General features: G+C 41.6%; 2 protein-coding genes across 2 annotated transcripts; both read right to left on the reverse strand.

The window, feature by feature from the left end:
• Positions 1 to 394: 394 nt before the first annotated feature.
• Positions 395 to 4,165, reverse strand: c1qbp (complement component 1, q subcomponent binding protein). The gene is made up of 6 exons (XM_073479251.1): positions 3,758 to 4,165; positions 2,819 to 2,969; positions 2,636 to 2,726; positions 2,413 to 2,508; positions 2,188 to 2,313; positions 395 to 1,245 (listed from the first exon to the last, which is right to left on the reverse strand). The coding sequence occupies exons 1-6, from the start codon at positions 4,008 to 4,010 to the stop codon at positions 1,096 to 1,098; spliced, it is 867 nt and encodes a 288-aa protein (XP_073335352.1). The 5' UTR covers positions 4,011 to 4,165; the 3' UTR covers positions 395 to 1,095.
• Positions 4,166 to 5,510: 1,345 nt separating this feature from the next.
• Positions 5,511 to 14,811, reverse strand: dhx33 (DEAH (Asp-Glu-Ala-His) box polypeptide 33). Its single transcript, XM_073479207.1, has 12 exons — positions 14,438 to 14,811; positions 14,002 to 14,162; positions 11,688 to 11,915; positions 11,329 to 11,499; positions 10,831 to 11,016; positions 10,483 to 10,594; positions 9,504 to 9,663; positions 9,279 to 9,367; positions 9,068 to 9,195; positions 8,752 to 8,955; positions 8,564 to 8,650; positions 5,511 to 7,366 (listed from the first exon to the last, which is right to left on the reverse strand). The coding sequence occupies exons 1-12, from the start codon at positions 14,646 to 14,648 to the stop codon at positions 7,058 to 7,060; spliced, it is 2,046 nt and encodes a 681-aa protein (XP_073335308.1). The 5' UTR covers positions 14,649 to 14,811; the 3' UTR covers positions 5,511 to 7,057.
• Between the last annotated feature and the right edge of the window lie 604 nt (positions 14,812 to 15,415).

Consider the following 15,415-nt stretch of genomic DNA (forward strand, 5'->3'; position numbering starts at 1 on the left):
TTGTCTTCATGGCTGAATAAACAAACTGACCTTAAAGGACAACATAATTTCATACTGTTTTACTTTGTTACTTAGAAAAATGCAACTTTTTGTTCTTTTACCCAAGATTAACAAGGACAATGTTTGCAAAATGTTGTTTTTAATAGCTGCGGACTCCTATATAATGCTTAATTATACATAAATATTCAGTATTCTTCTTTAAACTTTAGCTCACACTTGGCCTGAAACCCAGATGTTAAAAATGTGTTAGTATCAAACTAAGCTAAATTCATAGAGGGTTTTTAATGGCTCAGTATTTCTGCTAAGTGCAACATGGCCACTTCTGCATTTGAAACACAGTCAGTAATGGTCTGATATACTTGGCATCAAAACAAAAACACCATAAAATAATCCATTAATATCAAACTGTTTTATTGGACACTTATCTTCCATTCTCTGAAGACACACTGACTTATGACATTCAAATTTAGCCTTCACATATTATTATGGTCTAGGAGTCAAATCAATATTAGTCAACACTAACTTCCCTGCAAATCCAGCCAGAAGTACGACTCAACACAGGTTTGTCAAGTTGTAAAACCAGAAGCTGTCACATACATGTGAGTGATGTGAGTGAGAACTGATTTTGTAACATGTTAACAATCATTTTGTGGAGTTTTTGTTTGGATTTCACATCTTGACAAATCTTCCCTTTATTGGCTTTAGGATCGTTGAACACTCACAGATACTGACTGGATCACAGTAAACCACCTCAGTTGAGACTAAAATTGAGAGACATGATGATTTCTGCATATCGTCATGAATTATGGCCTTCGTATATTTAATTTAAACTGTACCTCCTTTTAACTTACAGAAAAAATAAACTCACATTTTAACATAGAAAACACATCTGCAGCCAAATATTAATGTGACAGCTTCTGGCAACATGGTTCACTGATCACAGACAGTAAAGCAGGTAACAATCAGTCTCTGTAGAGTGCCAGAGCTATCAATCAATCAGTGCTGCAACACTTGCTTTATTCTTACTGTATTATTATAGTCCAACTTTGCCAGGATGTGTACTGACTAAAGGTAAAATTTTGGTTATATGTAACATTAGTTACATTTGACAAATCCGTGCAGCTCTTCCAGGAACTTGATGTACTCTTGATGCTCGACAGCAGTGCTCAGCTCCATCAGCTCATCAGCAAATGTGTTGTCAACCCCCCGGTCAGCCAGGAAGTCCATCAGGTGGTCATACAGGGCCTGAAAACCAACACAAATAAAACGATTCACATTCAACACAACTATCATCAGCTTCATTAAAAGGTGGGGTTTGTAAAATATGGTCAGTCTTCGAAGGTAGCTCCAAAAAACATAGGGGGCAGCATATCACCAGAGTAACTGACAGCTGCTGCTCTTTGCTAGCTATCCTGGGCTGTAGCTAGCTACCGTTAGCAAATTGGCTCATTGCTCAGTTAACAGTCGAGCGAGTGGGCCTAGAGGTCATCTGGACCGGGACCTTGGATCAGGCATGTCACCACAGGTGACAGCTCAACTGGAGCTGGCACCCTGACATGAGAGTGAACACAGCTCAAAACCTAACTGGGACTGAACACAGTCTGCAACATCGGCTGTTTGACAACAGTGGATACAGTTAAGAGGTTATTTACAGCAGCTCTGACCAGGAGGTTGACTTCAGGCATGACAAGAGACAGCAGGCATGGTCGGGAGAGGCGTGCAACAGAAAAGAGGCGCACGTGAAAACAGCGTGTAGAGCCCGAATATTTCTTACTGATAACAAAAACCAAGACTGTGTTGGTAAGTTTGAATGAAGTGTGTTTTACGATAAGTTAATGAAGCAATTAAAGTTCAACTTTGTTGTAATTTGTTCATTTACAAACAGGTGGCATATATCTGCGGGTTGAATGCGAGCTATCAAACTATCGTCTTTTGGTGGAACAAAGTTGCACTACGAGACAGGACGGGCCGAGGCTAGCTGGTTAGCATGCTAACTTCAGTAGACACCTCTGCAACACAGCACACGTGTCTTTGACACCGTTTCTTCAAATTCTGTTGATATTTCAGTTAGTTTTTGAATGTTTTAAACTAAAATGCTGGCCATATCTTACAAATCTCTCCTTTAACTGTTGTATATATGTGTATTAAGTTATTATTATCATCATCTTCGTTTTACTCAAATCTTACCCAGTCCAGAGAGTCTGTGTTGAGTGTGTAGCTCGTCTCCTTCCACTCAGTGTCTCCCTCAGGCTGGAAACTGACCTCCCGAATGGCAAAGATGTCACTCTCCTCTTCTCCTTCACCATGACTCACCTACAAAAAGTTCAAATTTAACTCAAAAACTGAATTGTCAAGAGAAGACGGATATCTTATATGATCCTTTCTCTGTAAATGAATACAGTTTATGCTTACCTCATCTTCAGGGTAATGACAGTCAAACACTAGGGAATGTTTTGTAGCCTGTTTTGTTACTTCAACAACAAAGTTGGGCGTTGACACAATTTCTGGCTGTAAAGAAAAACAGGATTATAATCCTTATAATGCTCATATTTTAATGTTAGCAGCTTCAATCAGTCATTTTCTATTTTAAGCCCATTTTTTTTATCCCATTACCATAATTTTTGTTGTAACTCACCTCCTCTTCTGCTGGCTTCTGCTGTCCTTGTTCGGCCTCTTCCTCAAAGTTAGGAGGAATGCTGTTATTGACGTTGAATGTGACAGTGACCCTGTGAAAAGAAAAAGAAGACGACAGATCATTAGCAATGAGTTTGCTTAAGTGTCGACAAAGATTGGACAATCACCAAGTGCAACTCCTTACTTTTCTCCAGCAACACTTCTTATGAGTTTAGCCTCTGTGCCGTTCATCTCCAGCTCCCATCCTCCAGACATTTTAGGAAGGCTTTTGTTTTTCTGGATTTTCCTCTCCTCTTTGATTTCATCAGACAGGAAATCGCCGAATGCTTTGTCACCTGTTGGAAAAGAAAAAACGGAGTATAGAGTTATAGCGAAATCTGTGTAACAGGAAGTTCAATCTTTCTTCTCCTGCAGCAGATGAAAGACAACCTTCATTAGTTCAGCTTTACTGACAACTTTCCCTTTCACTGTGGCAGATTTCTATATGGTCCTGGCAGTTTGACAAGTTTATCCAAAGAGCACTTGAGGTTCATCATGGGGTACTAACACACCAGTACACACAATGACAACATGCCTTTTCTTAATTACAATAATTCATTTGTAGGCAAAAGAAAAAAGGTATGCAACTGTCATCAACATAATACACACAGGCTGATGTCAAAGTGTGTTAATATTGTTAATATAATTATAAGAGGATATCACAGGTGCTTCTCATCACTTCTCATCAGTCCTCCACTGACTGACCTTTAAACCTCAACCTGGATACTCATCCAGCTACTGCACATGCGGACGCACGGCTAACACATACAATACGAACTTTCTTCAACAACTGGTTGTTTATAACTCGTTTTAATTCACAGTTTTACTCTTTTACTGATTGTGGTGACACCTACAGATAATGTTTCAAGGTGAATGCTAACTAGCTGCTCACAGTGAGAGGATGTGAACGTTATTTTGTGAGTGCTGACTTACTTTAATGTGTTAAAAAGGAGAAGTCAACATGTTATTGGAGGTCTTCTTTATACTACAGCTAACACGTTTCTTTCTCGCCGTGTCACATCGCCTGATACGAGGCGAGCTAACGTTAGCTAGCTGATATACACACTTCTAACTCAAATGTTACCTTCTGTGTGCAGTCCTCCACATCCACACGATACTGAGGGATTCAACACTTTTGAGCTGAACAGTTTGGGTCTGTATCCCGACGAGGCTCCGTTGCTGTTGAGCATCCAGAGAGACCGGGTGAAGGGCCGAGTTGTTGCCGAACTTGGTGAGCGCAGTGTCGGGCAGCTGAGTGGCAGAGCTCGGGCTGTGGAGGTGGTGGCTGAAGAAACACGGACAGCGGCTCCCACCGCGCGGACCACTGACTTCAACATGACTGTACAGGAATATAAAGACGCGTAACTACTGAATAAATTAGTTTGACAGCTCTGAATAACCGGCTAGCACCCCGTTACTGCTGCTCCTGGAAGATTACTGAACACACGTGTGGAAGGACACATTGACCTATCATAACTATGACCTCTGAACCGGAAGTGATACTTCAGAAGCGAAAGAAATGGAACAAAATTACTGTCTTTATTTAAAATAATATTTAAAAAATATATAGTAGACATATTATATGAATAACCTGTCTAATCTAATCTAATAAAGTAAATTATATTTTTAAAAGGTTTAGGTAAGGAGTTGTTTTAACCTACCCAACAGCGCCCCCTGTGGCTGATTAAAGAACAACGTTATAGGTTTTATGTCTGTCTTTCATCAATGTGTTTCTTCCCTCTGTGTCAACACCACAACATCAGGAATCCCTTTGATAGACAGTGAATGCAGCATCTATCCAAAAGAGACCAGAGAAAACGTAAATATGAATAAATAAATCTAATAAACTGTCTCCTGTATAATCAAGAGTGCTTCCTGACACACAAGCTGCACCAGCAAAGCCAAGATCCATTTAATAAAATCTGTTTCTGGCTCCAGTGGACATCATGGAGGGAAAGGTTGCATCATTTCAAGTGAAGTATGTTTTACTGTAATGGGGAGAGTTATTTGCATCATCTAGACATGAGGCCCTGCAGCCAGAAGATGGAGCTGTTTTCAAACATCTAACACAGGACTGACTGTATTTGTTCTCTCTCAAACACCAGCTTCTAATTTTGTCGTTTTTTTTTTTAAACGATATTTAATTTCAACTACTGGATGGTTGGTTCATGCCTTTATGCATCTTACAGGTTTTGTTTCACTTCCCCTCCTGAGTGCACTGAGCATCACCTGGTACCTGTCACTTTAATAGTAGGATGTCTTTTCCTAATAACAAATCAGAGAAATAAATGCATCATTGGTCATCAGCTCCTATAACCAAGCTGTGGTTGACTGAAAATGCATTTCACTGCTGTGCTATTTATGCAAAATGGTACTGGGATCCCAAGTTTCCTGTGCAAAGTGTCCCTCCTCCCATCACGCTCAGATGCCCACGTTTACAGAGCATTTTTACCTCACAAAAAAATGACACTTAAATAATCATTATCCAAATTCATTTTTTTCTGTATTTTTTTGCTGGAAACATCTGGAGGGACAAATCAAACCTTATGGTGGAGCCAACTAGACTTGTTCTGTGAGACAGTGACTGTATTTTTATTAGAAATTATACCAATAGTTGTCAGGTAAGACTTTAACAAATCCTATTAAATATACTCTTAATAAATTCATCAAAGGCGTGCATTTGATCTTACAAACTTCATAACATGCAGATCTTAAATGGCCTACTTTTCCTTTGTGGATGAAAACAAAAAAACCTTATAAAGAACATGAACTGAACATATAACCTCTGTGTTACATGGTCTGATGATTCTCTACAGCAAACCCAGATGCATTTGGCATTTTTAAAAGTGAGAAACCATTTATGTCATTTATTCAGATTATTATGTATGATGTACAATCCTGAGTCCAGTGTAAAAAAGACGAGAGGAGCATCCATCTGATTCCTCCACATGGTGATGACTCTACAAAGTATGAAAGACCTGAGTGATCAGATCGTTAACTATAATCTCCATGCATTGCATACATTTGTTGTCAGCATACATCTGTGGTTAGTCTGTGCAGAGGCTGAGTCACATACAACAGCAAAGAGTAGAACCTGGAGAATAAGGCATGCTGCTTCTCCTGATGCGCATGGACTGGAGGAACTGGTGATACAATCATAGAGTGAAAAAAAGGCATGCATGAGATAACAAGACGAGTGCTGCACTGGGAGTAATTATCAAAGTGAGATCATGTCTCTGTGACATGTAGAAAACGCTTATTTCAACTCCAACTTTTTTCACATTTTCTTATAATTATATAATCTCATAGGTTTAGACAAATGTACTGTCCTTGCATATATAAAACCCTTTAAGACACTTTGTATAAACCTAAAAACTGCATGGTGGCAGAGCTCGAGACAAGTCTGCTTCTCTTAGCTTCTGAGAATAGGCAAACAAAATGTGACATGTCGGCTAACCCTTCACTGCTATTCCATAGGGCTGCAACTAACATTGTCAATTAATCTGTTTATTTTTTTCTCGATTAAATCGATGAGTTGTTTGGTCTATAAAATGTCAGAAAAATGTTGATCAGTGTTTCCCAAATCCTAAGATGAAGTCCTCAAATGTCTGGTTACCAAATATATTCGGTTTACTGATACAGACGAGGAAAGAAACCAGAAAATATCCACATTTAAGAAGCTGGAATCAGAGAATTTTACTTTTTTTTCTTCTTCAAAAATGACTCGAATGGATTAATCGATTATCAAAATAGTTTGTGATTAAGTGGAGTAGCTGACAACAAATCAATTAACTGTTGCAGCTCTATTATTCAATGTTACACTGAAAAGAACAACCACTAGCTGGTCTCGCATGAGGATGTAGTATAATATTTTGTGAAAGAAATACCTCTGATTAGATCAGATTGTGGAGAAAGAATGAACAGAGACATCAGCCCAAGACATTGCTTATTTGAAGAACGGTGCTCCTGTGAGGTTATCTGTGCTGACAAAATGCATGCATATGTTGAAAGAATTGATGCATGACACCTTTAAAAAGACTCTTTTTTTTTTTTAGGTGTTGAATAGGTGGCCGAATGGCAAGATGAAATACTATCAGGCAGAAGAAAGACAGTTTATAAAATCTGAATGACAGTCTTACAGGAAGTCAAAGTTGTGAGGCCTCAGTACGCAGAGTTCTGCTGCAGTGACACATGCCAAATGCTTGTCAACTGGGAGGTAGTGATCCAGAGAAGTTTACTGCACGGGAAATGTTCTGTTCTGATTAGCACTGGTATCAAGTGTCTTCATCCAAATTCAGAGAATACATTTTCCAGTTTTACAGTCACTGGGTTATTTGAGGGAGGTGACCTTGCAGAGATTAACTTCAGTCCTGTTTCTCTGTTGTTAGCTCTTGGTCGGTCGGAGTTTGCGGCCAAAGTACTCAGGCGCCGCCTCCAGCAGCCAGTCGGCGTCCACCAAACACAGGTCTCTCATGTAGCAGCGGGACGTGTGCAGCAGCTCATTGAAGACCACGTATGCTGGCTTGGCTTGGAAAAGGACGGAGGAGGGGTGGATGGCCACAGGCTGGTGTGTGTCCAGAGCTAAGTAGCTGCCGTCAGGTTGGAGCTCCGCGGCGTTGACGAACATCCCGTGGGCGAGGCAGCGGCGGACGTTCCCTGTGTCCTGCCCGCACGACTCCAGCTTCACATTCAGCTGGTAAAACAACAGAACAGGATGTGTTTGTTCAAAATGGTGATTTACTAGTAGTCATGTTACACAATTTAGTTATTAATACATTCAGAAAGGCTGCTATTTAACAACTGTGACACTGTATAAGGACAACAGCTCCTGCAACAAATGAAGCAAGCGAGTTCCTGAGCTTTGTTTTCTAAATTTCACCCTGAAGCAGTGACGTCTCCCCTGTGCTTCCTGACCACAGACTGGAGGATGACGCAGGATTATTCAGATGCAGCAGTCTATTACACAATCGTTATAATTACAATGATGTCTTTTTACTGTGTTTTTGTTTTAGCAAACAAATACAACATTATGCAACCATTGCATCTTAAAATAATAGCTTCAAAGTCATTCTGATTGTGCATTAACTTGTAGTTAGGTGAATGGTGTCCCTGCCTCACCGCCCCCGTACCCTGCAGTGAGAGGGTAGGATCAAAATTTGTAATGCTTTACGCCAGTACATCACACAGAGTACCAACTATCAGGGATTTTGGTGGTTTTCCGTCTGATGTCCTCAACTCTCTTTGATTTATGGAGTCTCCTGAAAGCAATCACTAACTGCTGTGTACTGTAGCTACAAGTTAGCTCTTCTAACTGACTGTGTGCCTAGAAACACCCAGGAGTGTTGGTGTTCACACCGCGATCACAGCGGCTTTGAACCGCTGTCAAAAATGCCTGAGCGTGTATGTTTACTTCAAGACATACAGTAAGTTTCAAGATATAACATGACATTTTCAAGATGCTGCTGTACATTACATCTGACACGTTGTTACAGAAACCTGGGTGTTTACACTGCTAGCACAGGTGCTTTGGACCACTGGGAGAAAGAGGTTTTCAGGTCAGAGGCTATCTAGATGGCATGCTAACTTCTGTAGATATCTCTCCAACACAATACATAGACGTCTTTGACATAACGCCAAAACTCTTATTTATTCACATCGTGTCGATAATCTTAGTTAATTTCTGAATGTTTTAACTAAAATTCTGTCATATTGCTCCTTTAAGGATGTAAAATCTTGCGCACAGGTGTAGCAAACAAGATGATAGTTTCATGAATGTGTGTGAGTTGAATGAATGTGACAATGAGTTGTGATATTGATTTCAGGTGATGTTGCCCAGCCCCACATAGAACAATCACATACACAGTATTCACAAGGATTTTCAGACGGGTACCTTAAGGCATATATCTTTGAGTTGGGCCAGGACATCTTTGACCAGACCCATGTTCCTGCTGTTGACAAAGTTCTCCCGACACCACTCCTTTAACAGTAGACAGATACAGGATAAGAAAAGGAAGCTCAGCAACATAATTTGACTTCTGGATTTCACTTTTCCTCCCCTACTCATCCAGCTTCACTCACCTTATTACCGCTGACTTTCTTGAACGCTCTGTAAATGTTGAGCAGTGTAATGTGGTCTCCCTCGCTTGAAGTGAACTTCTTGCGTGCAGCGAGCACCTCTTCACGTCGGGCAGGAGGGTTGTACAGTACAGTGTCCACCGACAGCAGAGACACAATGGTCAAAATCTCCTCAGAACAGGAGTGGTCGGGGGACAACAGGATGGTCTGGGAGACGGAACAAACAAGGCAGGGGAGTGTTACAGCAAGTTCTACCTGGGTGACAGGATAGTATCAGTATGTGTTTGTGTAATGCTATGCATTTGTTAACACTTTTTACCTTGGCATATCTGGGCTCCAGAGGGAAGCTCGCCATCTTCTTTCCCAGAGCAGTGAGGAAAACCTGCCCCTCCTTCCTCTCCAGGGCTCCCAGCAGCTCTAAATGCTCCACAGCAGAACGGACGGCCTCTAGGATGAACACACACAGGTTAACCTACAACCCTGCTGGATGACCGGAGGTGCAGCGTGATTCATGTTCAAAAGCATTGTACCTGGAGACGGCTTGGACATGAAATCAAAATTCATCACATCAGGAATCCCCAGAGCCATGAGCTGAAGCATCACACCAGCCAAGTTACACCTGCAGCACACACAGACACACACAAAAACAACAGACCGTTCAATCACACTGACCTAAATAAATCAACACATGGGAGAGACTCAGTGTACACACTGAGCTTCATGATGTGTGTGAATATGAAGCAGTCCAACAGTACCTCTGGATCTCAGGCACGGTCATGGGGATGAGGCTGTCAAACTCCTGCTCGGTGTAGAGGCGATAGCAGGAGCCAGAGTCTTCTCTGCCTGCCCGGCCTGCTCGCTGCCATGCCTGGGCTTTAGACACCCGCTGCACTGCCAGCACCTCCAGCCCGCTGTCTGAGTCACACAACACATTTTGGATGTTAGAAATATAATGAATTTCTGATGTCATGGTTTGGAGGACAGCAGCAAGTTTGCAGATCGCAACCAACTGAACACCCCTCGCCTCACCCTCCTCTACGGTGGCCACTAAAAACACAAAGGAAAGCTGAAGACCCTCTCTAGAGCTACTGTTACTGTAGAAACATGGCAGTGCAACATGGCGGACTCTGGAGGAGGACCTGCTCCCCCTGTCGATATAAAAGGTTCATTCTAAGGTAACAAAAACACAACGGTTCTTACTTTCAGTGGATTATACACTAATGAAAACACAACTATGAATGTTATATTCCATAACTGTGTTGCCGCATGAGGTGGAGCTAGATTTAATTTGATATACAGTTAGCTAGTTTAGTCCAGTGGTTCCCAAACTATGGGTCGTGGCCCTTCAAAGGGTCACCAGATAGATCTGAAGAGTTGTGTGATGATTAATGAGAGAGAACAGAAGAAGAAACAAACTTCTGATATACAAGACATTTTTTTTTCACCTTTCTCTAATATTTTCTTTGGTGTGAAATATTAGACATTTATATAATATACGTATAATAGACATTTTGTAAAACAGTTGTTTTAATTAAATGGACAAACTTAAGTTGTACTTGAATACAGTACTTGAGTAAATGTAACTAGTTACTTTGAAGAAGAAATAACAGTCTGTGAAAAATTTAACTCTTGGTTTCCTCATTCTGTGACTGATAGGGCACTAGTTGCTGATAGGTCTTTCATGTTAGTAGAATCTTTGTGTGTATGTGTGTGTGTGTGATGACTGAATCTGACCTGGATTGAAACGTTTGGCCTTCACCATCCCCGTGTCTATGACGTATTTGATCCCAGAGATTGTAACTGACGTCTCGGCGATGTTGGTTGACAGGATGACCTTCCTAGATCCCTGAAAAAGGTAGAAAGGACAACAATCTGTATGAGGTATACAATACTATAACATAGTCAGACTATGATACACATAGCTTTAAAATCATAGGAAAATAATTCACTATTATATGACACTTCTGTCACTTATATGGCAGTAAAGCTAAAACAATGGCAGACAGTCTACAGATAAAAACACTGTAGCTATTTCTTCACAATCGTGCCCTTTTGAACTGTTTCTTTCTCCTGCATGTTTACCTTGGGAGCTGGCTGGAACACCCTGAGCTGCTGAGCTGGGGGCAGAGATGCGTACAAAGGGATAACCACCATGGGACCACAGCCGTCAGGCAGATGCTTAGCGATGTCCCGGCATGTTCTCGCAAGAGCCTCGATCTCCTCCTGACCCGTCATGAAGACTAAGATATCGTGGGACGGAGGGGCCTCCTGTGCACAGACAACAAGACAGTGTTCTGTTTCAGTGTCAAGAGGAATCATCACAGAGCACGGACACGCACGCAAGAAAAACTGTTTGCTCACAGGTTTGTGTTTCCTGTAATACTAAGGGAAAGGGAGTCTATTTGGTTTAGAGTTGATTTAAATTGGAAATACAGCTGATTCCACATGAGAGATCAAGTAAGAAAAAATGTCTTTTGCAGTAAAAACACAACACAAAGGATGAACTAAGACGTTGGTAAGCCACTACAACAATGGAAACAAGAATTTTTTCCCTGCTTGAGGGCAAATATTAAGGAGTACCTGATGGATCTGGAAGACCGAGACAAGTGCAGCCTGCAGATAGTCTGACTGGGCCTGCTTGGTGTAGTAGATCTGGATGGGATGCTGCCTGCCCTCCAGGTACAGAACAGGTGACTTGTTGAAGTACTCAGAGAACAAATCCACATCCATGGTGGCTGACATCACTATGACCTGTGTGGGTTACACGCAATAAAAGAAGCTGCACTGTGGGATTTGGGTGAATATCAGGAGAAGAAATGAGCTTATAGCAATGAATGAGGAGCAGGCAGTTTATCTCCTGCAGTGAGGGGATTAGCCTGGTGTTTTCTATGAAAGTGAATATCTTATGTAAGCCAGGACACCTGGAACTGTCCTCCTACCTTCAGGGGAATCTTATTCAGCTCTCTGCGCCGGCGCTGAGCGGTCTTCACCACACCGAACAGCACGTCGGTGTGCACGGTGCGCTCGTGAGCTTCATCTAGGACCACCACAGTGTAGCGCAGCAGTAAGGGGTCTCCGATGGCCTCGCGCAGGAGCATGCCGTCCGTCATGAACTTCAGCTTCGTCTCGGAGGAGGTGACATCCTCAAAACGCACCGTGTAACCAACCTGAGAAGAAGCATGTAGATTTACTCTAAACAGCCGAGGAAGACTTCAGCTGATATCACTATATCCAATCATAAAGCCATCACAAGTACATATGTTGTTGTAATAAGCATGGTATTATTATTATTATTGTTATGCTGTGGAGCTTTTGACCTCTAATATTTCTGTGGATGGAGTGAGAGTGGCCCCCCTGTTGTTTTTGTCTGCACACATGAAGGTGACACAGAACACACTGCTGCCAATTGTTTCAAACTATGCCACTGATCTACAGATGGTGCTAATTAAAGCCTTTGACACACCAAATCAGAAAAATTCGCAATACGAGACAAAATACAGTTGTCAGGCATTGAAGACGAGTTTGTGGTCCTCTCACTTCTTGAACAAAGAACAGCAATTTTTGGACAAAAACAAAATAAAACAACTTGGTGTGCAAAGGCCTTAAAGGAGCACTATGTAGTTTGGGGGGAAACATTTTAATGAGAAGAGAAAGATCTTCAGTGACTGATAGGGCTGAACGATTTACCGTTTTCTGATCGAAATTGCGATTTCAAACAAGGCGATTATGTGATCGCCAAAGCTGCGGTTTTTGCAGTGCTCCTGACTGACCCAGGATCTGTTGTGTCAACTATTTTACACATACATCAGAAGCGGCATGCTACTCGTGGACAGGTCACGCTAACCAATCAGTGTTAACCTGCTCCTTAACGTGTTCTGAAATGGCTTCAGTTGGACCAGAAGCAGAGTTAGGGGATTTAATCCCCAAGAAAAACAGCACGTCGGTCATTTGGGAGTATTTCGGGTTTGAGGCTGCAGATGTGCACCAGAAACAGGTACTGTGCAAAACCTGTCGCGCTAAAGTTGCAACATCCAGTGGAAACACAACCAATTTATACCGGCACTTGAAAAATCACCACAGGCATTTGCATGACGAGTCCGAAAAAGTCCGGTGAAAATGATACTCAGGCCCACTGTAGCAAACAGACTACAATTACAGCATCTTTTGCCAGTGTAACTCCGTATATAAATATCTAATATATAATATCCGTTAATAAATACATTTGGAAGCAATTTTTAACTTTAGTTTTCATCCTTGCATTAGAGTAATAGCATTTAATGTTTTAATGTTACTGTACATTGTGAATATTGCACTGAAGCTTGATTTGAAGGAAATCGTGAATCAAATCGAAATCGCAATATCTGCCAGAAAAATCGCAATTAGATCTTTTCCTAAAATCGTTCAGCCCTAGTGATTGATGTTTTCTGCCTAAACAAACTAAATTATCAAACACTTTGTTTTCATGACTGAATAAACAAACTGACCTTAAAAGGACAACACAGCTTCATACTGTTTTACTTTGTTTATATGTGGCGGACCCTGCCACCTTTCGAGCTTCAAACAGTGTTCTTATTTTCCTCTGAGAGCAGCTTGTTTATTCAGTTATGGGACAAATACATATTTCTGAGTTTGTATTATTACCTCATTAATATTGGAAATTCTGACTTTGAAATTCTTCTCCAAAACTACATAGTGCCTCTTTAAGTGCCGCAACAATGAGTCAATGAATCCATCAGCCGACCAAAAGAAAGATTTTGAAAACTAACTATTTTGAAAATGAATTAAACATTTCATTTTTTATGCTTTTCTTTGTCATTTATGACAGTAAATGAAGAGTCTTTGGGTTTTGGACTGTTTGTTGGACAAAAGAAGCAATCTGAAGACACTCTGGGCTCTGTGATGAGCATTATTCACATGTTTTGTTGTTTTTTTACATTTTATAGACAAAACAAGCAATTGTTTATTCGTGAAAATAACCAGCAGAATAATTGATAATGAAATGAATCTTTAGTTGCAGCACTGAGGATAATGTGGCAGGAAGTCAACAGGAAATATCATAGCTTTGCAAATATGTCATGAGGAAGGAAGAGCATTCATCAGGTTTGTCGTTCAGGATACACACAACGAGTTTGGACGGATACCAAGGAATGTGATCTCACTGTGTGTATCCTGATGAACGTACAGGGCCCCTTTAACCCATATTTGAAAGAATAGATTCATCGGGCAGGTGAGAAGCCTGTATATTGTGCGTACCAGCTTGCCAAGCTGAGTCCTCTTCTCCTCTGCCACCCTTCCTGCCAGGGAGATGGCAGCGACTCGCCGGGGCTGAGTGATGGCGATGATGCCCTGTCGTCCGATGCCGGCCTCATACAGGTACTGGGGGATCTGAGTGGTCTTCCCAGAGCCAGTCTCCCCTGATGTGTGAGAGAAAGTGGGTCAGGTTAGAAACAGTGCAGGTGCTACACTATGGATCCATGGAGCAGAGATGACCTTTTCTAATATAGCTGGGAAATATATCCAGGCTTATACTGTTCACTGTTGTGATTCAGAAAAACACATTTGTTGACATTTCCAGAATTAAACCTGAGCTGTGCAGCCCCACAGAGCTGACAACATGAGTGGATTTCAGGGTGGATTCTCCCTTTAACAGAAGCTAACGCTGTAGCACAGTTAGCTAACAGCAGCTCACCTATGAGGATAGCATTGTGAAGCTGTCTCAGTTGGTTCAGCAGCTGAGGTTTCGCCTGGTAGATGGGAAGCTGTTTCCTCTGGACTTCTATCGGAGTGGTTGCATTTCCCTTTCTAGGCAGCAGCATTCCAGGCTTATTCTTATCGAGACGGAAGAAAACAGACCCCGGCTTGAACCTTTTAGCCGGAGGAGGGTCGGGGTCGTGGGGCATGGTCTGGAAAAAGTGACTCTGGCAGCAAAAAGCTTCGCGGCTCTTTCTTCAGACTGTTTTATGACCTAGAAGAAACTAAAAGTTTGTATCATGCTCACTGACACACAGGCGAGCGTCACTGCGGATGTTTTGCTACCTCTGCAAAAACGTCCCCACGTGGTGTAAAATCGGCGCAGTTGTTTGACGTCATGATTCGCGTGTGAAATTTAACCCGCGTACGGACTGACAGGTACCATCACAACTTTGTATTTATTTACTTGTTTATTCACATAATTCGAAAGTACAAACTGCAGGGCAATTAATTATTTTGAAATGTTTCAGAGTGCACAGACACTCCTTAACACATAAAATAAGACAAAATAAAATGAACACAGACAATAGAATATGGTTAAAACAAAATTATCATTAAAAAAGAAAATAAAAAGATGGATAAAAATAGATCAAGGTGTTACATTGGTACAATCACAGCTGTGTACACTCGTGGCACAAACTCATTGGTTGTGCATACTGTTCTAAACGCACAGGTGGCTGCAGCTCAGGAGGTTGTCCAGTAACTGTAAGGTCGCTGGTTTGAATCCCTGGCTCCCACTGCTGCCAGAAGTATCCTTGAGCAAGATACTGAACCCCAGATTGCTCCTGATGAGCAGTTGGCACCTTGCACAGCGGTCTCTGCTAACAGTGTATGAATGGGTGAATTTGACGCTTTGAGCGGTCTGTAGACTGGAAAAGCGCTATAGGTCCATTTACACTATTTGGCTGCAATGCAC

This window comes from Pagrus major, chromosome 13 (assembly GCF_040436345.1).
Source record: "Pagrus major chromosome 13, Pma_NU_1.0".
Taxonomy (NCBI): Eukaryota; Metazoa; Chordata; class Actinopteri; order Spariformes; family Sparidae; genus Pagrus; species Pagrus major.